This window comes from Lissotriton helveticus, chromosome 11 (genome assembly GCF_964261635.1).
Source record: "Lissotriton helveticus chromosome 11, aLisHel1.1, whole genome shotgun sequence".
Lineage (NCBI taxonomy): Eukaryota > Metazoa > Chordata > Amphibia > Caudata > Salamandridae > Lissotriton > Lissotriton helveticus.
In genome coordinates, this window is record NC_136072.1 from 469,372,515 (window position 1) to 469,397,295 (window position 24,781).

The 24,781-nt window shown below is 54.8% G+C and overlaps 1 protein-coding gene across 1 annotated transcript in view; it reads left to right on the forward strand.

Annotated features, from left to right (window-relative positions):
- MYO7B (myosin VIIB) overlaps nucleotides 1-24,781 on the forward strand; it is a 1,196,498-nt gene that overhangs the window by 686,945 nt on the left and 484,772 nt on the right. Inside the window, exons 26-27 of the mRNA XM_078666047.1 lie at nucleotides 17,412-17,539; nucleotides 18,398-18,524. Coding sequence (XP_078522173.1) covers nucleotides 17,412-17,539; nucleotides 18,398-18,524 — 255 coding nt within the window. The remainder of the gene's footprint in view (nucleotides 1-17,411; nucleotides 17,540-18,397; nucleotides 18,525-24,781) is intronic.

A 24,781-nucleotide genomic window follows, 5' to 3' on the forward strand; every position in this document is an offset into this window, starting at 1 on the left:
GGGGCATTCTTGCACGAAGACTGGAGCGTGCACTCACCTGTTGGTCCGCTGACTTGGCCTGCTGCATCTGGGGGGCTAACGCTGTGTGTCTCCCTGCCGCCGCTTCCCTCCACCTCGCGGCCGGAGACTACAGCTCCCAGGTAGCATAGCGGACACTTCCGGTTTCCGCTAACATCGCGCCCAGAGGCGCTACTAAAGAGGAGAGGCTCCCTCGGTGGAGCGGGGGGCATTCTTACACGCAGACTGGAGCGTGCACTCACCTGTTGGTCCGCTGCCTTGGCCTGCTGCATCTGGGGGGCTAACGCTGTGTGTCTCCCTGCCGCCGCTTCCCTCCACCTCGCGGCTGGAGACTACAGCTCCCAGGTAGCATAGCGGACACTTCCGGTTTCCGCTAACATCGCGCCCGGAGGCTCTACTAAAGAGGAGAGGCTCCCTCGGTGGAGCGGGGGGCATTCTTGCACGAAGACTGGAGCGTGCACTCACCTGTTGGTCCGCTGACTTGGCCTGCTGCATCTGGGGGGCTAACGCTGTGTGTCTCCCTGCCGCCACTTCCCTCCACCTCACGGCCGGAGACTACAGCTCCCAGGTAGCATAGCGGACACTTCCGGTTTCCGCTAACATCGCGCCCGGAGGCGCTACTAACGAGGAGAGGCTCCCTCAGTGGAGCGGGGGGCATTCTTGTACGAAGACTGGAGCGTGCACTCACCTGTTGGTCCGCTGACTTGGCCTGCTGCATCTGGGGGGCTAACACTGTGTGTCTCCCTGCCGCCGCTTCCCTCCACCTCGCGGCCGGAGACTACAGCTCCCAGGTAGCATAGCGGACACTTCCGGTTTCCGCTAACATCGTGCCCGGAGGCGCTACTAAAGAGGAGAAGCTCCCTCGGTGGAGCGGGGGGCATTCTTGCACGAAGACTGGAGAGTGCACTCACCTGTTGGTCCGCTGACTTGGCCTGCTGCATCTGGGGGGCTAACGCTGTGTGTCTCCCTGCCGCCGCTTCCCTCCACCTCGCGGCCGGAGACTACAGCTCCCAGGTAGCATAGCGAATACTTCCGGTTTCCGCTAACATCGCGCCCGGAGGCGCTACTAAAGAGGAGAGGCTCCCTCGGTGGAGCGGGGGGCATTCTTGCACGAAGACTGGAGGGTGCACTCACCTGTTGGTCCGCTGACTTGGCCTGCTGCATCTGGGGGGCTAACGCTGTGCATCTCCCTGCCGCCGCTTCCCTCCACCTCGCGGCCGGAGACTACAGCTCCCAGGTAGCATAGCGGACACTTCCGGTTTCCGCTAACATCGCGCCCGGAGGCGCTACTAAAGAGGAGAGGCTCCCTCGGTGGAGCGGGGGGCATTCTTGCACGAAGACTGGAGCGTGCACTCACCTGTTGGTCCGCTGACTTGGCCTGCTGCATCTGGGGGGCAAACACTGTGTGTCTCCCTGCCGCCGCTTCCCTCCACCTCCCGGCCGGAGACTACAGCTCCCAGGTAGCATAGCGGACACTTCCGGTTTCCGCTAACATCGCGCCCGCAGGTGCTACTAAAGAGGAGAGGCTCCCTCGGTGGAGCGGGGGGCATTCTTGCACGAAGACTGGAGCGTGCACTCACCTGTTGGTCCGCTGACTTGGCCTGCTGCATCTGGGGGGCTAACACTGTGTGTCTCCCTGCCGCCGCTTCCCTCCACCTCGCGGCCGGAGACTACAGCTCCCAGGTAGCATAGCGGACACTTCCGGTTTCCGCTAACATCGCGCCCGGAGGCGCTACTAAAGAGGAGAGGCTCCCTCGGTGGAGCGTGGGGCATTCTTGCACGAAGACTGGAACGTGCACTCACCTGTTGGTCCGCTGACTTGGCCTGCTGCATCTGGGGGGCTAACGCTGTGTGTCTCCCTGCCGCCGCTTCCCTCCACCTCGCGGCCGGAGACTACAGCTCCCAGGTAGCATAGCGGACACTTCCGGTTTCCGCTAACATTGCGCCCGGAGGCGCTACTAAAGAGGAGAGGCTCCCTCAGTGGAGCGGGGGGCATTCTTGCATGAAGACTGGAGCGTGCACTCACCTGTTGGTCCGCTGACTTGGCCTGCTGCATCTGGGGGGCTAACGCTGTGTGTCTCCCTGCCGCCGCTTCCCTCCACCTCGCGGCCGGAGACTACAGCTCCCAGGTAGCATAGCGGACACTTCCGGTTTCCGCTAACATCGCGCCCGGAGGCGCTACTAAAGAGGAGAGGCTCTCTCGGTGGAGCGGGGGGCATTCTTGCACGAAGACTTGAGCGTGCACTCACCTGTTGGTCTGCTGACTTGGCCTGCTGCATATGGGGAGATAACGCTGTGTGTCTCCCTGCCACCGCTACCCTCCACCTCGCAGCCGGAGACTACAGCTGCCAGGTAGCATAGCGGACACTTCTGGTTTCCGCTAACATCGCGCCCGGAGGCGCTACTAAAGAGGAGAGGCTCCCTCAGTGGAGCGGGGGGCATTCTTGTACGAAGACTGCAGCGTGCACTCACCTGTTGGTCCGCTGACTTGGCCTGCTGCATCTGGGGGGCTAACACTGTGTGTCTCCCTGCCGCCGCTTCCCTCCACCTCGCGGCCGGAGATTACAGCTCCCAGGTAGCATAGCGGACACTTCCGGTTTCCGCTAACATCGCACCCGGAGGCGCTACTAAAGAGGAGAGGCTCCCTCGGTGGAGCGGGGGGCATTCTTGCACGAAGACTGGAGCGTGCACTCACCTGTTGGTCCGCTGACTTGGCCTACTGCATCTGGGGGGCTAACGCTGTATGTCTCCCTGCCGCCGCTTCCCTCCACCTCGCGGCCGGAGACTACAACTCCCAGGTAGCATAGCGGACACTTCCGGTTTCCGCTAACATCGCGCCCGGAGGCGCTACTAAAGAGGAGAGGCTCCCTCGGTGGAGCGGGGGGCATTCTTGCACGAAGACTGGAGCGTGCACTCACCTGTTGGTCCGCTGACTTGGCCTGCTGCATCTGGGGGGCTAACGCTGTGTGTCTCCCTGCCGCCGCTTCCCTCCACCTCGCGGCCGGAGACTACAGCTCCCAGGTAGCATAGCGGACACTTCCGGTTTCCGCTAACATCGCGCCCAGAGGCGCTACTAAAGAGGAGAGGCTCCCTCGGTGGAGCGGGGGGCATTCTTACACGCAGACTGGAGCGTGCACTCACCTGTTGGTCCGCTGCCTTGGCCTGCTGCATCTGGGGGGCTAACGCTGTGTGTCTCCCTGCCGCCGCTTCCCTCCACCTCGCGGCTGGAGACTACAGCTCCCAGGTAGCATAGCGGACACTTCCGGTTTCCGCTAACATCGCGCCCGGAGGCTCTACTAAAGAGGAGAGGCTCCCTCGGTGGAGCGGGGGGCATTCTTGCACGAAGACTGGAGCGTGCACTCACCTGTTGGTCCGCTGACTTGGCCTGCTGCATCTGGGGGGCTAACGCTGTGTGTCTCCCTGCCGCCACTTCCCTCCACCTCACGGCCGGAGACTACAGCTCCCAGGTAGCATAGCGGACACTTCCGGTTTCCGCTAACATCGCGCCCGGAGGCGCTACTAACGAGGAGAGGCTCCCTCAGTGGAGCGGGGGGCATTCTTGTACGAAGACTGGAGCGTGCACTCACCTGTTGGTCCGCTGACTTGGCCTGCTGCATCTGGGGGGCTAACACTGTGTGTCTCCCTGCCGCCGCTTCCCTCCACCTCGCGGCCGGAGACTACAGCTCCCAGGTAGCATAGCGGACACTTCCGGTTTCCGCTAACATCGTGCCCGGAGGCGCTACTAAAGAGGAGAAGCTCCCTCGGTGGAGCGGGGGGCATTCTTGCACGAAGACTGGAGAGTGCACTCACCTGTTGGTCCGCTGACTTGGCCTGCTGCATCTGGGGGGCTAACGCTGTGTGTCTCCCTGCCGCCGCTTCCCTCCACCTCGCGGCCGGAGACTACAGCTCCCAGGTAGCATAGCGAATACTTCCGGTTTCCGCTAACATCGCGCCCGGAGGCGCTACTAAAGAGGAGAGGCTCCCTCGGTGGAGCGGGGGGCATTCTTGCACGAAGACTGGAGGGTGCACTCACCTGTTGGTCCGCTGACTTGGCCTGCTGCATCTGGGGGGCTAACGCTGTGCATCTCCCTGCCGCCGCTTCCCTCCACCTCGCGGCCGGAGACTACAGCTCCCAGGTAGCATAGCGGACACTTCCGGTTTCCGCTAACATCGCGCCCGGAGGCGCTACTAAAGAGGAGAGGCTCCCTCGGTGGAGCGGGGGGCATTCTTGCACGAAGACTGGAGCGTGCACTCACCTGTTGGTCCGCTGACTTGGCCTGCTGCATCTGGGGGGCAAACGCTGTGTGTCTCCCTGCCGCCGCTTCCCTCCACCTCCCGGCCGGAGACTACAGCTCCCAGGTAGCATAGCGGACACTTCCGGTTTCCGCTAACATCGCGCCCGCAGGTGCTACTAAAGAGGAGAGGCTCCCTCGGTGGAGCGGGGGGCATTCTTGCACGAAGACTGGAGCGTGCACTCACCTGTTGGTCTGCTGACTTGGCCTGCTGCATATGGGGAGATAACGCTGTGTGTCTCCCTGCCACCGCTACCCTCCACCTCGCAGCCGGAGACTACAGCTGCCAGGTAGCATAGCGGACACTTCTGGTTTCCGCTAACATCGCGCCCGGAGGCGCTACTAAAGAGGAGAGGCTCCCTCAGTGGAGCGGGGGGCATTCTTGTACGAAGACTGCAGCGTGCACTCACCTGTTGGTCCGCTGACTTGGCCTGCTGCATCTGGGGGGCTAACACTGTGTGTCTCCCTGCCGCCGCTTCCCTCCACCTCGCGGCCGGAGATTACAGCTCCCAGGTAGCATAGCGGACACTTCCGGTTTCCGCTAACATCGCACCCGGAGGCGCTACTAAAGAGGAGAGGCTCCCTCGGTGGAGCGGGGGGCATTCTTGCACGAAGACTGGAGCGTGCACTCACCTGTTGGTCCGCTGACTTGGCCTACTGCATCTGGGGGGCTAACGCTGTATGTCTCCCTGCCGCCGCTTCCCTCCACCTCGCGGCCGGAGACTACAACTCCCAGGTAGCATAGCGGACACTTCCGGTTTCCGCTAACATCGCGCCCGGAGGCGCTACTAAAGAGGAGAGGCTCCCTCGGTGGAGCGGGGGGCATTCTTGCACGAAGACTGGAGCGTGCACTCACCTGTTGGTCCGCTGACTTGGCCTGCTGCATCTGGGGGGCTAACGCTGTGTGTCTCCCTGCCGCCGCTTCCCTCCACCTCGCGGCCGGAGACTACAGCTCCCAGGTAGCATAGCGGACACTTCCGGTTTCCGCTAACATCGCGCCCAGAGGCGCTACTAAAGAGGAGAGGCTCCCTCGGTGGAGCGGGGGGCATTCTTACACGAAGACTGGAGCGTGCACTCACCTGTTGGTCCGCTGCCTTGGCCTGCTGCATCTGGGGGGCTAACGCTGTGTGTCTCCCTGCCGCCGCTTCCCTCCACCTCGCGGCTGGAGACTACAGCTCCCAGGTAGCATAGCGGACACTTCCGGTTTCCGCTAACATCGCGCCCGGAGGCTCTACTAAAGAGGAGAGGCTCCCTCGGTGGAGCGGGGGGCATTCTTGCACGAAGACTGGAGCGTGCACTCACCTGTTGGTCCGCTGACTTGGCCTGCTGCATCTGGGGGGCTAACGCTGTGTGTCTCCCTGCCGCCACTTCCCTCCACCTCACGGCCGGAGACTACAGCTCCCAGGTAGCATAGCGGACACTTCCGGTTTCCGCTAACATCGCGCCCGGAGGCGCTACTAACGAGGAGAGGCTCCCTCAGTGGAGCGGGGGGCATTCTTGTACGAAGACTGGAGCGTGCACTCACCTGTTGGTCCGCTGACTTGGCCTGCTGCATCTGGGGGGCTAACACTGTGTGTCTCCCTGCCGCCGCTTCCCTCCACCTCGCGGCCGGAGACTACAGCTCCCAGGTAGCATAGCGGACACTTCCGGTTTCCGCTAACATCGTGCCCGGACGCGCTACTAAAGAGGAGAGGCTCCCTCGGTGGAGCGGGGGGCATTCTTGCACGAAGACTGGAGAGTGCACTCACCTGTTGGTCCGCTGACTTGGCCTGCTGCATCTGGGGGGCTAACGCTGTGTGTCTCCCTGCCGCCGCTTCCCTCCACCTCGCGGCCGGAGACTACAGCTCCCAGGTAGCATAGCGAATACTTCCGGTTTCCGCTAACATCGCGCCCGGAGGCGCTACTAAAGAGGAGAGGCTCCCTCGGTGGAGCGGGGGGCATTCTTGCACGAAGACTGGAGAGTGCACTCACCTGTTGGTCCGCTGACTTGGCCTGCTGCATCTGGGGGGCTAACGCTGTGTGTCTCCCTGCCGCCGCTTCCCTCCACCTCGCGGCCGGAGACTACAGCTCCCAGGTAGCATAGCAAATACTTCCGGTTTCCGCTAACATCGCGCCCGGAGGCGCTACTAAAGAGGAGAGGCTCCCTCGGTGGAGCGGGGGGCATTCTTGCACGAAGACTGGAGGGTGCACTCACCTGTTGGTCCGCTGACTTGGCCTGCTGCATCTGGGGGGCTAACGCTGTGCATCTCCCTGCCGCCGCTTCCCTCCACCTCGCGGCCGGAGACTACAGCTCCCAGGTAGCATAGCGGACACTTCCGGTTTCCGCTAACATCGCGCCCGGAGGCGCTACTAAAGAGGAGAGGCTCCCTCGGTGGAGCGGGGGGCATTCTTGCACGAAGACTGGAGCGTGCACTCACCTGTTGGTCCGCTGACTTGGCCTGCTGCATCTGGGGGGCAAACGCTGTGTGTCTCCCTGCCGCCGCTTCCCTCCACCTCCCGGCCGGAGACTACAGCTCCCAGGTAGCATAGCGGACACTTCCGGTTTCCGCTAACATCGCGCCCGCAGGTGCTACTAAAGAGGAGAGGCTCCCTCGGTGGAGCGGGGGGCATTCTTGCACGAAGACTGGAGCGTGCACTCACCTGTTGGTCTGCTGACTTGGCCTGCTGCATATGGGGAGATAACGCTGTGTGTCTCCCTGCCACCGCTACCCTCCACCTCGCAGCCGGAGACTACAGCTGCCAGGTAGCATAGCGGACACTTCTGGTTTCCGCTAACAACGCGCCCGGAGGCGCTACTAAAGAGGAGAGGCTCCCTCAGTGGAGCGGGGGGCATTCTTGTACGAAGACTGCAGCGTGCACTCACCTGTTGGTCCGCTGACTTGGCCTGCTGCATCTGGGGGGCTAACACTGTGTGTCTCCCTGCCGCCGCTTCCCTCCACCTCGCGGCCGGAGATTACAGCTCCCAGGTAGCATAGCGGACACTTCCGGTTTCCGCTAACATCGCACCCGGAGGCGCTACTAAAGAGGAGAGGCTCCCTCGGTGGAGCGGGGGGCATTCTTGCACGAAGACTGGAGCGTGCACTCACCTGTTGGTCCGCTGACTTGGCCTACTGCATCTGGGGGGCTAACGCTGTATGTCTCCCTGCCGCCGCTTCCCTCCACCTCGCGGCCGGAGACTACAACTCCCAGGTAGCATAGCGGACACTTCCGGTTTCCGCTAACATCGCGCCCGGAGGCGCTACTAAAGAGGAGAGGCTCCCTCGGTGGAGCGGGGGGCATTCTTGCACGAAGACTGGAGCGTGCACTCACCTGTTGGTCCGCTGACTTGGCCTGCTGCATCTGGGGGGCTAACGCTGTGTGTCTCCCTGCCGCCGCTTCCCTCCACCTCGCGGCCGGAGACTACAGCTCCCAGGTAGCATAGCGGACACTTCCGGTTTCCGCTAACATCGCGCCCAGAGGCGCTACTAAAGAGGAGAGGCTCCCTCGGTGGAGCGGGGGGCATTCTTACACGAAGACTGGAGCGTGCACTCACCTGTTGGTCCGCTGCCTTGGCCTGCTGCATCTGGGGGGCTAACGCTGTGTGTCTCCCTGCCGCCGCTTCCCTCCACCTCGCGGCTGGAGACTACAGCTCCCAGGTAGCATAGCGGACACTTCCGGTTTCCGCTAACATCGCGCCCGGAGGCTCTACTAAAGAGGAGAGGCTCCCTCGGTGGAGCGGGGGGCATTCTTGCACGAAGACTGGAGCGTGCACTCACCTGTTGGTCCGCTGACTTGGCCTGCTGCATCTGGGGGACTAACGCTGTGTGTCTCCCTGCCGCCACTTCCCTCCACCTCACGGCCGGAGACTACAGCTCCCAGGTAGCATAGCGGACACTTCCGGTTTCCGCTAACATCGCGCCCGGAGGCGCTACTAACGAGGAGAGGCTCCCTCAGTGGAGCGGGGGGCATTCTTGTACGAAGACTGGAGCGTGCACTCACCTGTTGGTCCGCTGACTTGGCCTGCTGCATCTGGGGGGCTAACACTGTGTGTCTCCCTGCCGCCGCTTCCCTCCACCTCGCGGCCGGAGACTACAGCTCCCAGGTAGCATAGCGGACACTTCCGGTTTCCGCTAACATCGTGCCCGGAGGCGCTACTAAAGAGGAGAGGCTCCCTCGGTGGAGCGGGGGGCATTCTTCCACGAAGACTGGAGAGTGCACTCACCTGTTGGTCCGCTGACTTGGCCTGCTGCATCTGGGGGGCTAACGCTGTGTGTCTCCCTGCCGCCGCTTCCCTCCACCTCGCGGCCGGAGACTACAGCTCCCAGGTAGCATAGCGAATACTTCCGGTTTCCGCTAACATCGCGCCCGGAGGCGCTACTAAAGAGGAGAGGCTCCCTCGGTGGAGCGGGGGGCATTCTTGCACGAAGACTGGAGGGTGCACTCACCTGTTGGTCCGCTGACTTGGCCTGCTGCATCTGGGGGGCTAACGCTGTGTGTCTCCCTGCCGCCGCTTCCCTCCACCTCGCGGCCGGAGACTACGGCTCCCAGGTAGCATAGCGGACACTTCCGGTTTCCGCTAACATTGCGCCCGGAGGCGCTACTAAAGAGGAGAGGCTCCCTCAGTGGAGCGGGGGGCATTCTTGCATGAAGACTGGAGCGTGCACTCACCTGTTGGTCCGCTGACTTGGCCTGCTGCATCTGGGGGGCTAACGCTGTGTGTCTCCCTGCCGCCGCTTCCCTCCACCTCGCGGCCGGAGACTACAGCTCCCAGGTAGCATAGCGGACACTTCCGGTTTCCGCTAACATCGCGCCCGGAGGCGCTACTAAAGAGGAGAGGCTCTCTCGGTGGAGCGGGGGGCATTCTTGCACGAAGACTGGAGCGTGCACTCACCTGTTGGTCTGCTGACTTGGCCTGCTGCATATGGGGAGATAACGCTGTGTGTCTCCCTGCCACCGCTACCCTCCACCTCGCAGCCGGAGACTACAGCTGCCAGGTAGCATAGCGGACACTTCCGGTTTCCGCTAACATCGCGCCCGGAGGCGCTACTAAAGAGGAGAGGCTCCCTCAGTGGAGCGGGGGGCATTCTTGTACGAAGACTGCAGCGTGCACTCACCTGTTGGTCCGCTGACTTGGCCTGCTGCATCTGGGGGGCTAACACTGTGTGTCTCCCTGCCGCCGCTTCCCTCCACCTCGCGGCCGGAGATTACAGCTCCCAGGTAGCATAGCGGACACTTCCGGTTTCCGCTAACATCGCACCCGGAGGCGCTACTAAAGAGGAGAGGCTCCCTCGGTGGAGCGGGGGGCATTCTTGCACGAAGACTGGAGCGTGCACTCACCTGTTGGTCCGCTGACTTGGCCTACTGCATCTGGGGGGCTAACGCTGTATGTCTCCCTGCCGCCGCTTCCCTCCACCTCGCGGCCGGAGACTACAACTCCCAGGTAGCATAGCGGACACTTCCGGTTTCCGCTAACATCGCGCCCGGAGGCGCTACTAAAGAGGAGAGGCTCCCTCGGTGGAGCGGGGGGCATTCTTGCACGAAGACTGGAGCGTGCACTCACCTGTTGGTCCGCTGACTTGGCCTGCTGCATCTGGGGGGCTAACGCTGTGTGTCTCCCTGCCGCCGCTTCCCTCCACCTCGCGGCCGGAGACTACAGCTCCCAGGTAGCATAGCGGACACTTCCGGTTTCCGCTAACATCGCGCCCAGAGGCGCTACTAAAGAGGAGAGGCTCCCTCGGTGGAGCGGGGGGCATTCTTACACGAAGACTGGAGCGTGCACTCACCTGTTGGTCCGCTGCCTTGGCCTGCTGCATCTGGGGGGCTAACGCTGTGTGTCTCCCTGCCGCCGCTTCCCTCCACCTCGCGGCTGGAGACTACAGCTCCCAGGTAGCATAGCGGACACTTCCGGTTTCCGCTAACATCGCGCCCGGAGGCTCTACTAAAGAGGAGAGGCTCCCTCGGTGGAGCGGGGGGCATTCTTGCACGAAGACTGGAGAGTGCACTCACCTGTTGGTCCGCTGACTTGGCCTGCTGCATCTGGGGGGCTAACGCTGTGTGTCTCCCTGCCGCCGCTTCCCTCCACCTCGCGGCCGGAGACTACAGCTCCCAGGTAGCATAGCGAATACTTCCGGTTTCCGCTAACATCGCGCCCGGAGGCGCTACTAAAGAGGAGAGGCTCCCTCGGTGGAGCGGGGGGCATTCTTGCACGAAGACTGGAGGGTGCACTCACCTGTTGGTCCGCTGACTTGGCCTGCTGCATCTGGGGGGCTAACGCTGTGCGTCTCCCTGCCGCCGCTTCCCTCCACCTCGCGGCCGGAGACTACAGCTCCCAGGTAGCATAGCGGACACTTCCGGTTTCCGCTAACATCGCGCCCGGAGGCGCTACTAAAGAGGAGAGGCTCCCTCGGTGGAGCGGGGGGCATTCTTGCACGAAGACTGGAGCGTGCACTCACCTGTTGGTCCGCTGACTTGGCCTGCTGCATCTGGGGGGCAAACGCTGTGTGTCTCCCTGCCGCCGCTTCCCTCCACCTCCCGGCCGGAGACTACAGCTCCCAGGTAGCATAGCGGACACTTCCGGTTTCCGCTAACATCGCGCCCGCAGGTGCTACTAAAGAGGAGAGGCTCCCTCGGTGGAGCGGGGGGCATTCTTGCACGAAGATTGGAGCGTGCACTCACCTGTTCGTCCGCTGACTGGGCCTGCTGCATCTGGGGGGCTAACGCTGTGTGTCTCCCTGCCGCCGCTTCCCTCCACCTCGCGGCTGGAGACTACAGCTCCCAGGTAGCATAGCGGACACTTCCGGTTTCCGCTAACATCGCGCCCGGAGGCGCTACTAACGAGGAGAGGCTCCCTCAGTGGAGCGGGGGGCATTCTTGTACGAAGACTGGAGCGTGCACTCACCTGTTGGTCCGCTGACTTGGCCTGCTGCATCTGGGGGGCTAACACTGTGTGTCTCCCTGCCGCCGCTTCCCTCCACCTTGCGGCCGGAGACTACAGCTCCCAGGTAGCATAGCGGACACTTCCGGTTTCCACTAACATCGCGCCCGGAGGCGCTACTAAAGAGGAGAGGCTCCCTCGGTGGAGCGTGGGGCATTCTTGCACGAAGACTGGAACGTGCACTCACCTGTTGGTCCGCTGACTTGGCCTGCTGCATCTGGGGGGCTAACGCTGTGTGTCTCCCTGCCGCCGCTTCCCTCCACCTCGCGGCCGGAGACTACAGCTCCCAGGTAGCATAGCGGACACTTCCGGTTTCCGCTAACATTGCGCCCGGAGGCGCTACTAAAGAGGAGAGGCTCCCTCAGTGGAGCGGGGGGCATTCTTGCATGAAGACTGGAGCGTGCACTCACCTGTTGGTCCGCTGACTTGGCCTGCTGCATCTGGGGGGCTAACGCTGTGTGTCTCCCTGCCGCCGCTTCTCTCCACCTCGCGGCCGGAGACTACAGCTCCTAGGTAGCATAGCGGACACTTCCGGTTTCCGCTAACATCGCGCCCGGAGGCGCTACTAAAGAGGAGAGGCTCCCTCAGTGGAGCGGGGGGCATTCTTGCACGAAGACTGAAGCGTGCACTCACCTGTTGGTCCGCTGACTTGGCCTGCTGCATCTGGAGGGCTAACGCTGTGTGTCTCCCTGCCGCCGCTTCCCTCCACCTCGCGGCCGGAGACTACAGCTCCCAGGTAGCATAGCGGACACTTCCGGTTTCCGCTAACATCGCGCCCGGAGGCGCTACTAAAGAGGAGAGGCTCCTTCCGCGTCGCGGGACGCGCGCGGGACTCGCTGGGCTAAGCCAGGTCAAAGGGCGGGCCGTCTGTGGCTGTCCGGGGCAGGACGAGGCTGGGCTGGGCAACCCCTCTTGGCTGTTGTTATATTGACCATCCAGTAAGTTTAAAAAAATAAAAGACTTTTTTATATGACTCTATTTATAACGTAGTGTTTACACGCTTCTGGTGTCCCTGTGCAGACTAAAAACTTTGCTTCCTGACACCAACTGTCTGTACCCTACATACCCATAGTCCTTGGGATCAACTATCAGTATTCAACATGTCCAAACATAAATCTACTATGGATAATTATTTAGTAAAAGTTGTGAATAAGATTAACAATGACCGGAGAAAGTCCATCTGACCTACCTTCTACATCTCCTATAGCCGATACTGTAGTGTCTGCGGACTTTAATTGTGATTCTGACGTTATACTAATAGAAATATCAGCAACGCCGGCTCCTAACCAGGATTCCCCTGAAGCATCTGATGATATCCCGCCACGGCGTTCTCCGGCCCTAAGAACAGTGAGGGCCTGTAGAAAATTACAAATTAAGCGTGGGGGAAACAATAACAAGAGAAGAGTTGAAAATACACCAAAGAATATTGTCTGCGACAATGAGACTTTGATTAAGAACAGTGCTGCTAATTTTAACACTGAGCAATTTGATTTATTAGCTAGTATTATACAGGGAAAGCTTGAAACTATTGTTAAACCATTGGTGGACAAAATAGACCTACTTACAGCTGAAGTGTCTAGACTAGGCAGTCTCTTAGATGCGCACATTGGTAAGATTGACAGCCCTAGGTCCAAAGAGAGGGGTGTACTACTCAACGACACTGTCCCGAAGCCGCTTGCTGGGAGGCCCAGTTTAAACAAAGTAGTTATACCAGGTCCGCCAGTGGGCTGTCAAACTGTACAGGTATCAGCGGCACCTTTAAGTATGATTGGAGTATCTGCACCCAAGAAAAGTTGTTTTATTAATCTTCCACCAGATTGTGCGCCTTATGTAGTTGTTCTTTCCAATGTTCCACCTCTAGATCTTAGTCAGGCTCAATCCCCTCAGGAATCACATGATTCACTTAAAAATAAAACGGTCTCATGGTTGTACAGGCACTGTGGGTTCCCCAACCAATTACTCCGACCAAATTCTAACAACTAGAAGGATAAATTGGATTGGCAACTCAAGAAAGTCCTGTAGGGGCGATTGTGTCATTGTTAATTTTAAATATCCTCAGCATGCCGCAACTGTTTTGCTTAGAGCAGCCTCTCTAACTCTGAATTAGAATGATGTACTTGTGCGCCCATTGGGGTATTTTTATAATCATCTTAGTAAGACGCCCCTTGCCATCAAAAGAGACAGACCCTTCACTCCCAACCACTGTCCAATTTTTGAGGTACCAATACAGAATAGATCCCAAGCTTTGAGCTCCCTGGACCAGAATGATTGACATCGAAAGGCCATTAGGCCTCAGCTGAATATAACCCTAAATGCCCAAGAGAAATACTTAAGTGGGACAAGCATAGACTTGGAGCGAACATGGGATATCACCTCTACAGCGAATATTGACAGCGGGCCGGAACCTGTCTCTGTTATAGAGAGGCGGGAGAATAATCAGCAATTAACATGTGCTGAGGACCCAAATGCTGGTTTAACTGAGGTTGAACCCTGTGTATATGGTGTTACTATAATATTGTCCAAGATGAACCCAAAAATTGTACTATAGGGGGCACCTCTATTGTCAGCTGGAACATAGCTGGCTGGGCCTCCAAAGGGAATAAGTTGAGATGGGAGGACATGATTAGGTCGCATGATATTTTATGTCTCCAAGAAACTTGGTGCATCACTAAACCCAGCTTTGATGGATTTGTCTGTTACAGTTTAGAAGCCTCAGTCCCGGCACGGTAGAGCAAAGGGAGGTCTGCTGTTTCTCTTATCTGTAGATTTGTCGCTGACAGTTGTAAAACATATAACAGTTGGAACTCATTCCCAAATTTTATGGGTACAAATGAAGGAAGGCCCAGAAGTGCTTTTAATAAACTTCTATAACAATATTTTTAATAACTCACGGCACAAAGTTATATAGGAATTGGAAAGTTCCCTCATGAAGCTCGTAGCAGAAGCAAAATGTATTTTTAATGACATTTGGTTAGGCGATTTTAATTCTCCGATTTGTTCATTGTCATTTTCCAGGGTATGTGGGGTGCAAAATAATAGTGGTGAGAATACACCCCACTTCCCTCATAATACCTATGGGGAGGCAATTAATAGTATTATGACAACTTATGATTTAGAGTTAGTGCAGCCTGTAAAAGACGCTAGTGGCCTAATCATCCCTACTCATACAGGGAGGAATACTAATTCCTATATCGATCATATCATGGTCTCTTCCAGCATTGTACCACACTGTTTGACAACGGTAACAGAGGTACCCACTTTAAGTGATCATAACTGCATTGTAATAAGAATAGAAATTTGGAAGTGTAGAAATCAGCGGGTGTCAAGAACCCTAGTTAATATTGAGCCTCACAGGGGAAATGGGACTAGGTTAAGGTGGAAAGGGGAATAATCTGCGACAGTAGTCCCTATAATTATATCTAAATCCTTGGTAGATATTAATGCCATTTTGACATCCGGAAGTGTGTCTGTCTCTATTGTGAATAATTTTGTTAATATTAATAAAATTATTGATACCATATTTACAGGAAACAGGCCAGGTGGGACCGCCCATGGTAAGGGTTGGTTTGACCATGTCTGCACAGCCCTCCTTTCCCAATTGAAACAGGCTCTAGCCCTTAGACCTAGGGATAAGAATCAAGTTACACTCCTGAGACATGATTATAAAATGGCACTTTCCAAAAGGAAGAGGGAACTGCAGCAAGAAGCGTGGGACAGTTAACGCGGGCGGCAGAAACTTCTGATAGCTGCCTGTTTTGGTCCACAGTTAACTCCACCTTTCTTAAAGATGATAAAATCCCGCAACTTTCATCTAATGTCAGTAGTGATGCCTGGGTCTCTCATTTCTCAGCCATATTTCAAGCTAGTGGCCCGAATGATGTAGAGCAAAGGTATTGGCCTATAGCCCCATTAAACATCACCTTGGGAGAGGTTGAGTGTAGTATAAAGGCCAGTAAGGGGGGAAAGGCACAGGGGCCTGATGGAGTTCCCATCGATGTCTACAAGGCTCTTCCGCTGCTGTGGGGACCTATACTTACCTTGGTCCTCAATGCAGCAGTAACAGTCCTGATTCCACCTACATGGGGAGACTCGATTATTGTCCCTATCTATAAGAAGGGGGACAAGACAGCAGCATGTAATTATCGACCAAAATCGGTGAAAATCATGAGTAGAGTGCTGCTGTCTAGGTTGGAAGACTGGGCCGACGAGAAGGGGATCCTTGCGAACTCCCAATATGGCTTTAGAAAGGGCCGTGGGACACTAGATCAATGCCTGAATTCAGATCTATTAATTGGCAAGTATACCAAGGCTAAGCTTGGTAATTTATATCTTTGCTTTGCCGACTTAAGCAGTGCATTTGATCTGGTTGTCCACTCCCTTCTATGGCCAGTTTTGTTAGAGCTTGGAGCACCAGAGGAAATTATTTTCTTCTTAGCTAGATTATATGATAAGATGCAGGCCTGTGTGCGTTATGGGGTAAGTGGGGAGTGTACCCCAAACTTTAGCGTAAAGCGCGGAATAAGACAGGGCTGTGTCCTCGCCCCGTTGTTGTTTTCTCTATTTATTAACGGCGTAGATTCTGTTCTGAAAACAGTTAAGGCCGATGCTCCCCAGGTTGATGGGTCTAGCGTGCCAGTTCTGCTTTATGCAGATGACGCTGTGCTCCTATCACGGACCCCTATAGGTTTACAGCGCCTGATGGATCGGTTTCCTGATTTTATAGGGGAGAGGAAGCTGCTGATCATTAAGAGTAAAACCCATACTATGATTTGTGGGGCTAGAACTAATAATAATCATGCCTTTTTTATAGAAGGGGTGAAAGTGCAGCAAGTGGAAAAATTCTGTTACTTGGGTGTTATTTTTTCGTGTGATGGTAGTTGGTCCCAGGATTTAGTAAGTGTTAGGTCAAAGCTGGTAAAAAGCGCCTATGGCATATTTAAATTCGCCTCTAAGATCGGTGATAGGCGAACCAGGGATATGATGCAGATTTATAAGGCAAGGAGTGTCTCTATTGCATCATATGGGGCAGGGCTGTGGGGCTACACCAATGTAGGTTCCTTACAAAGGGAAGAAAATATCTTCCTTAAAAAACTTCTTTGTTTACCTACTTCAGCCCCAACTGACTTGATCCACAGGGAAGTTGGGGTTGCCTATTTAGGTGACCTTATTTTGTTAAGGCCTCTGATGCTTTGGCGAGCTATTTGGCGCAAGGAAGAGACAGTTTTTAATCAATTTGTCATCAAGGACTGTCTAGACCTGGATAATTGCACTAAGATACCTTGGCTTAAGTATGTTGTAGACAGTTTTCAGGTTATTTATGGGCTCAACATATTGATAGACCCATGTTCTGTTGGAAATATCCCTAAACAGGATGTGAAAAATATTTTTATGTTGTATAGAGCCCAAAAACGTCTAGCAGCTAATGGTTGCCTTACCACAGACCATCTTTATAATAAATACATCGAAAGTGAAGGCTTCCAGCAGTACTTGAGCCTGGTAACTAGACCAGCCCATAGATTTGTCTTAACTAGACTTAGATTTGGAACCGCTCTCGTCCTGGAGGCCTTCCCCCAACCAAAGAAGTATCCTGTTGGCCCTTGCCCATGTGATGGGCACTCGAAACAAAGCACTCTGCACTTCATGCTAATTTGTACGCTTTTTTTAATGTTAGGGTTGTTTACTTGAAACCATTGTTTGTAAAGTATGGTATTTTTAAAGTGGATGACGCCATGAAGTTGATTTATAATATGAAGTCTGCGGACAAATGTTTTTATATTGCTACTTTTATATGTAAATCTATTCAGTTTAGAAAAAGTATGATATTTTAACATTCGTCTATTTTAATCCGTATTTGTTATATTGTAATATATTTTGCTTGTGTGCTTTTATGGTCATTGTTTATTATGTACCGAATAAAGCTTCATGAAATGAAATGAAAAATGAATGTTCACTCTCTCTACCATCTGAGAGTCAAAGCCTAGAGAGGAGGTTCCCTGCATTTCATAGTGCAGGTATCTGATTCATGAGATCCGATGGACAACTGGCACTAAATGTTGCAGAGACTTGCTAATTGACACTGGGTTTCCCTGGGCCCGCAGAACTAGCCGACAAAAGATATTCAAACCTAGAGCATTTGCACTTTCAAGGATAGGTCATTCTTTGCTAATTGTGTCTCTTACTGCTTGCAGGTTGCAAGTCAGCTCCTAGACGGGGAAGAGTTGCTGCAAAAGGAGAGTCCAATCACAGACAAACCCATGACCAATCTCGAAAAGGTGCACTTCATTATTGGGAATGCGCTCCTACGGCCTGAAATCAGGTATGTACACCACAGAGGTTACCACTGATGGCACCCCTCTCTTCTGAATACTAATAACTGTTATATTTAGTATGTGCCTTTCCAAATATTCATATAGCTTTTACCAAAGTACTTAAATAGTAGTAGTGCGTGAATCAAACACGATGGCTTAGTGATAACATGATGCTTACATGTAGATAGGATGTGACTTAGAAAGATGATGGAGAAGAGTTGGATTAGAATTTCGATGTGGAAGAGGAAGGCCATGGGAGAACAATGGGTCCGCGAGAGAGGGGTTTCAGAGATGTTTCAGAGAAAGTGACAGTAAGTGGTTTGAAACAACGAGGCAGTGAGCATAGAGCTGGGATTTATTTTGGGAATTGGAGAAGTGAATTAACTTCCTGGGTTTGATCAGGATTGTGTTTTAGAATCTGGGCTTACTTCACATCATTTTCTGTCCATAGGCTTAGTTATTTTCTGGTCATCTACCACCAACTAATATATGCACAATTTAGCATGTAGCCAAAGTAATTTTAAGATCCCTCTGCAGTGCTGAGGTAATGTGCTAGACTTTATAACAAATATTATGTGATAGTAAAAGGGCAGGAGAAGAGTGAATTACTATCTCTTTCAACAGTGGCTTAGAGAAAAAAATTGTGTATATGTTGACAGGGCTATGCGGCAAGCTCTTTGATCGTTTGGATATGACACCACCACATCCCCCATCATCAACATAATAATCTACGTGGTGCTGTGCTGCAGTCCCTGAAATTTAGGTGTTGTGTCCGAAGCAGTGGACCTTTAGAGACAGTCACTGTTACAAGCAGATGCTTTAGTGCATCTGCCTCATTAAAATTTTGATTATTTCCATTTTTTCAGGGACGAGGTGTACTGCCAGATCTGCAAGCAGCTATCACAAAACCCTAGGTTGAACAGTCAAGGTCGAGGGTGGATCCTTATGTCACTCTGCCTCGGATGTTTTCCACCCACAGACAGATTCTTGAAGGTAATCTCAGCCTGAAGAGTGATAAACATCTACAAGCACTGCCCTTTATTCACTTTCTGCTTTTCTAACACCATAACAAGGGTGGTTAATTGTAAGAGCCATAGGTCTATGACCACTCATGTAAGTTTAATCTGTCCAAATTTGATGAATAATAATTTTTTTATCTTCATTTGGGGAGCTGTGCACAGCTTCATGAGATACATTTGCGGGATTCACCCATTAACCAACAAATTTACGAGTTAGCTGGAAGTAAATGCAATTTATAAGACCTAAACTCCCTTCAACTCCACAATTCCACCCTTATCCCCAGACCATTGAAAACATGTCTCTCAACCCACAAATGATCAATTAGATGGACTACTAGATTCAACAAAAGAAATAGGTTAGTTTCAGTCAAACAGGCACAAGGAGCACCATCTGATCGGAAAAACAGTGCTGGGTAGGCCAGTACACATTAGCCACCACTTGGCCTCAAATGGGCAAATAGGTTCCATTCATGTTACTGTAAAGCTGTTCCATTGCTAAGAGTTACCAAAGTCTGTGAAACTGTTGAGTGACTGACTGAGTATCTGCTGTAATTAATTTGGCTGCATCCAGGCGCTACAACGCCAAATGCCTTTTTACATCATCTCAAGTCTAAAGTGCTTCACTCCTATGACTAGCACCTCTGGTGTGAAAGGTAGTGGGAACCCAAGAATCCTTTTCAATGTATCCGCAATGGGTGTATTCTGGGGAAGAGCTGATAAATGAGCAGTGCATCCCAGATTGATCCACACCCCATCCAACAATTGGGAATTGCACTGAAACACATGTGGTGTAAGTGTGATGGGGTGTAATGCCAACAAAGCCATACATTGTAGTGAATCTACCGTGGATAAATGTGGAAGAAGAATATATGTCCTGCTCCAGTCTCTCACATTGCTTCCGATTAATCTGTACTTCCATTATTCGCTTCCATGTTTTATTATGTTTCTAGTCCTGTGGTTCTCCTGGGACGATAGGAGTTGTTACAGGTTAGAAATAGTGCCTCTAGTGGCAATGAGCTTAGGATAGAGAGTTTTAAATGGGGTGTTATCTCTTGGGACTGTTTGTCGGGCATCAGGGTTCATAACCCAATGACAGATCTGAGTGCAGTGTAGTTCTTTCTCATATCTGCGAAACTCTGCTGTGCATTGCAAAAGAGGATGAGGAGGCCCAAAACATATATGGATCATCCAGCAACCTCCCTCCCTCCAAGCCCCAAAGGAAAACCTGTCTTGTTCTGGGGTGAGGTCATTGTTATAATGAATTGGTGTATGAGACAAGTGATACATTACCAATGTCACAAAGGTGTCATAGATCCTCAAAGTCATGCCCACTGGGGTAATCAGATGTGCGCTGGGCGGTCTATATTTTTTCTCCAACCAAATTAAGTCCCATTGTAGTCAGCAGACTATGGCGTGATCCATCAGCCTGCAATTCTTTCCTGATTCCAGCATGGACAATTTCACTACAGTCTGCAGTTTGTGCAGCCGTATAATAGTTGGGAATGCTAGCCATCGCCATCTACCCTGCCTCTCTGAGATGAGTTAGTAAGCTACAAGAGAGTCTAGGTGATTTTCCCCTCCACACGAAACACATCATAGGCCAATGGATTTGGTATCGAGCATTCAGCTGAATAGGAAGAGCCTGAAACAAGAATACAAGATGTGGGAGGTCATTAATTTTAACTGAATTAATCCTGCCTGTCCATGAAATGAAAAGGTAATTCCACTGTTCCAAGTCCTGTGTAATTGACACCATCGGATGGCGGAGGTGGGAGATAAATTATATCATTTATTCCCCCAAATTCCTGGGGATATTCACTCCTAAGTGGTTAATGGACCTCCTAGTCCAGCAAAACGGGAAATTTCAGCTCAGCTCATATTATTCGTCCTTCCCAAGAGTCAAGTTCAGGGCCCCTCTGACTTACTGAATTAGGTATTTAGCCCGGCACTGATTTGAAGCATCAAAGAATATTCATTACTGAGGGTAGGGAAGATCAGGGGTAACTTGGGCAAGCCAAAAATCATCTGTGTATATATTAATCTTATACTCATTGACACCAAAAGTAATCTCATTCACCGAATCTGACTGTCTAACAAGGCCTGCCAATGGTTCGATACAGAGAGCAAAAAGTATGGGTTACAATAGGCATCTTGGCCTGTTGCCCCAGCCCAACCCAAATTCTGGGGAGGTTCGACCATTAAGAGACACCTTGGCAGATGGATGGGCATAACTAAGGATGACCATGTTCAAGAAGCGGAGACCCATTCCCCTCTTCTGGAGGATGAGACGTAGGAAGGCCCAGTCCACCCAGTCAAAGGCTGCTTCTAATGAGAAAAGCACTGCGGGAACTTCTCAAGTGTGGTCTTTTCGGCAAGGTGGATAACAGAGCTAATATGTCATGCCCCTCGCCCCTATGATTGAATCCATTCTGATCCTGGTGGATCAGGGTGGGAAGGATCACCTTAAGTTGAGTGGCCAAAATCTTAATATGAAGTTTCGCATCAGTGTTCAGCAAGAATATTGGTTGAGATGAAGTGCATAGTCGTAGACCCTTTCCTGGCTTGGGAAAGACGGAAATATTCACTTTGACCGTTGAAGCTGACACGGCTTGGTTGCTAGCACAAGATTTGAACAGGGACGTGAGTTAAGGGGCAAATTTAGTAGCAAATGTTTTATAAAATTGTGCAGTTTATCCATCTGGTCAGGAGGCCTTTTTGGGCTTTAGGGTTTAATGGCCTGCCTGCCTGACCTCCTTTAGCTGGACCTGATGCTCCAACTCATCCCTCTGTACGGTGTTGAGTCTGTGTATGTAGACCCTTTCAAGGAACTACAGTTGTCTTGTCAGTGAGTAACATTTCCTAGCATAGAACAGGCAAAACTCTGGGGCGTGGCTAGGCGCGCAATGGTGAAGGTCGCACCCGGGTAGAGCACCGAGCCCAGCTCCCCTTCCCCGGGCCTATTCTCCGACAATTCTACTCAGAAACGCCTGAAATCGTAGGCGGACCTGCAGATAGCAGTTCTGGACACTCTGGCCGATTTTCGGATTTTCGGACCGGAGCTGCGACACCGGCCTCCCCTGAGACCTTCTGGCGGGACTTGCTGCCACCCGGCCGGCAGGAGCAGTTACGCGAGGCCGCGGCCCGGGCCCACCAACCAGGCCCGGACACACAACCCGCGACTCGGCCTCGGCGACTCCCACATCCATCGAGGCAGCAACCGGAGGGCGGCCTGGACGCTCTGGCCCCTGCTTTCCCCCCTCTGCACCGAGAGGATTGAGGAACCCTGCATAGGGGACTAAGGAGGCGCGGCCGATGTGCCGGAAACATTGAACTGACGGCGGCGCGGATCGGGGGCGCAGCTGCGGGACTATCTACTCGCACGTCAATGGGAGACGGCATCCCGGGGAGCCTACAACCACCCGACTAAGGGGAAAAACGACCGCGGCGAACCGTGGCTCAGGCCTACCGCCTGGGCCCCACAACGAGGCCCAACGACCTGCCACGCATGATCCCTACTTGAGCCGGGACCGGAAACAGGAGGCCGTCTGGACACGTCGACCATTACTCCTCCCCCCCACACCCCAGAGAAATAGTGGGGGACCTGATCCAGGACTCGGAAGCGTCTCCAACTTACCGCGACCACAGACCTGGAGTTGTGGTTACCGGACTGTCCCAGAAGGTACGGCTGGCGCTCACGGGCGGGACCGGGGGGTCGGGGTGAAAGGACGCCACACACAGATCACCGCGGAAAGGCTACAACCTCCCCCCCCCCCGCCGAGACGCCAATCTCCTGGCGGATGTGGTGAAACAGAGAGAAGCGGTCGTCCACAGAGTTGCGACCCCGTCATCACCTGTTATCCGTCGTGGGACGTGTTCCACAAGAGTTGGTGACGTCTATACCCGGACACTGAGGCATCACTCCCCGCCCCCGCCCCCCCCCGGGCCCCTCGAGGCGGACAGACCTACGGGGCGTGGAGACGGCTGACACCTGCTATTCCCGGTGTGGATCTGAGCCCGTGGACACCGCGGGCGACGCGGCGCAACAGTTACAGGCCGTAAGTGGTGGGACAGCGCCGAGAACGCACGAGGAGGCGCTGTGACACGGACACACATGCCTGCATAATCTCACCTTCCCAACACTTCCTGGGCACACGCAGCAGCCCAGAACTGGTTACCCTGGGCCCTCCGGAGCCCGCGCGGTGTAGACTGCCACGCCCTGTCTACCCAGTGATGGGCTGAGACCCTTGCACCTATGTCATGGCCGGGAGGAACGGTCAACTACTGAAATCACAGAACCCCTGACATCGTGGTCTGCAATTTGACAAGGCGCGCCACCACACGGACTTGCCGCCAGCACGGAGAACACACGAGGGGCCGACTACTCTGCCACGCGACGCCGAACACAGACGACAAAATACTGCGAGCCGCGGCCGCTACCGGCTCCGAGGGACGGCTACCACCTTGTCCCCCAGCCACACGAGACCACGCTACTGGCCTAGTCACCTTGCACATGTCCGGAGGGGTGAGAACCCGCACTGGAACTGGAGGGGCCCCGCCGAAGGGAAAATCCGACAAGTCTTCGCAAAAGATGGCTGCTGATCAAGTCACCGCGCGGCTGGACAGCGTGTTAGCTGCCATGGAACGAATGGAGCAGTCGCTCCAACTGACCAGGACTTATCTAGAAACCAAAATAGACAGCGTTGCCATAGACCACACCCACCTGCGTGAAGATCACAGGAAGCTGGCTGATCGGACCAAGACGCTAGAGGGAGCAGTAGAAGAACTTGGCCCCAAAGTCACCCAAACTGATAAACAAGTACAGGATCTACTGAACAGAGTGGAGTTCCTGGAAGACCGTGCTGAGGATGCGGAAGGGAGAGCGAGACGCAACAAAGTCAGGCTCGTCGGGGTCCCGGAGAAATGGGAAGGCAATCGACCGACGCAGCGAGTGGAGGACTGGCTGAGAGGTCTATTACCGGAAGGCACGCTATCACGATATTTTGTGGTGGAGAGAGCACACCGTGTGCCCACGAGACCTCATACCACCGGCTCCAACCCGAGACCACTCCTCTTCAAAGTCCTGAACTATCGAGACAGAGACGCTATATTGAGGGAAACAAGACGACTTGGGGAAATCCGCATTGACAATGCTGCTGTGATGTTTTTCCCGGACTACACCATTCAGGTGCAACGTCAAAGACATGATTTCTTGGAAGTGAAACGACGACTGCGTGAGGCTGGCCTGAAGTACTCCCTCCTCTTTCCTGCAAAACTGAGAGTGGAAGCGCAGGACAAGACCTACTTCTTCAATGCCCCAGTGGAAGTCAGCGGCTGGCTGGACAGCGGAACGGACACAGCACCCAGGCAGGCACAATATCCTGAGGCGAGACCACGAGGCCGTGGGCCGCGACGCCGACGCCGCAACAGACACTGCGGGAACAGCCATCCGGAAGAGACGAGGCGCCACTCCCCACCGACGGACCAAATGATCCAAGAGCAACGAGATGTGCTCCGGAGAGTCTCCCAGTTAAGCGCCTCACCGACCTCGGACAACGCTCAAGCCACCAGCCCACGGATGATTCCGAGTGATGATGAGGCTATTTATGGGATCCCAGATTCCCAACTTTCTGTGGAGCTGCCAGACGTCACACCGCAAACAGCCGATATGCCCCATTGAGGTACTACATGCTTGGTTGTTAGATGCAACCAGGGCGGCGGGGAAAGGACCAGAACCCGGCCATTAACTGAGATGCTGCGACTGGGCACGAATGCCAGAGATGTCCCTCGCCGCCCTGGTGACAGAGGGAGTAGCCTTAACGCAGTGAGTACCCCACTGGATGTATGGACACTGTGCAGCTGGTAAACTGGTGGAAGCATACTGCGTGGTTCCCCCCCCCCTCTCTCTGCCCCGTCTCATCTGCCCCTGTCGCCCGGAAATATTCCTAATCCGGCCACTTGGGGAGTGAACTCTGCCTCTCTCCCTTGCACGAACAAGGTCCTACGCACGTCCACAATACTAGAGTAGGCGCTGCCTACCTGACCACTGTCTCTGATTACGTGGTGTGTGTAACATATGGCCTGGGGAAAAAGCCTCTAACCACCCTCTCTTAGTGGGTTTTGGAGATCTGCCGGAACTGAGCCTAGCTCTAGTTCCCCCTAGACTTAAATACTGCTCTTTGCCTTCTTGGCGCGTTTGGACGGCGACATGTTACGTTGCCGACCTTTTGGTAT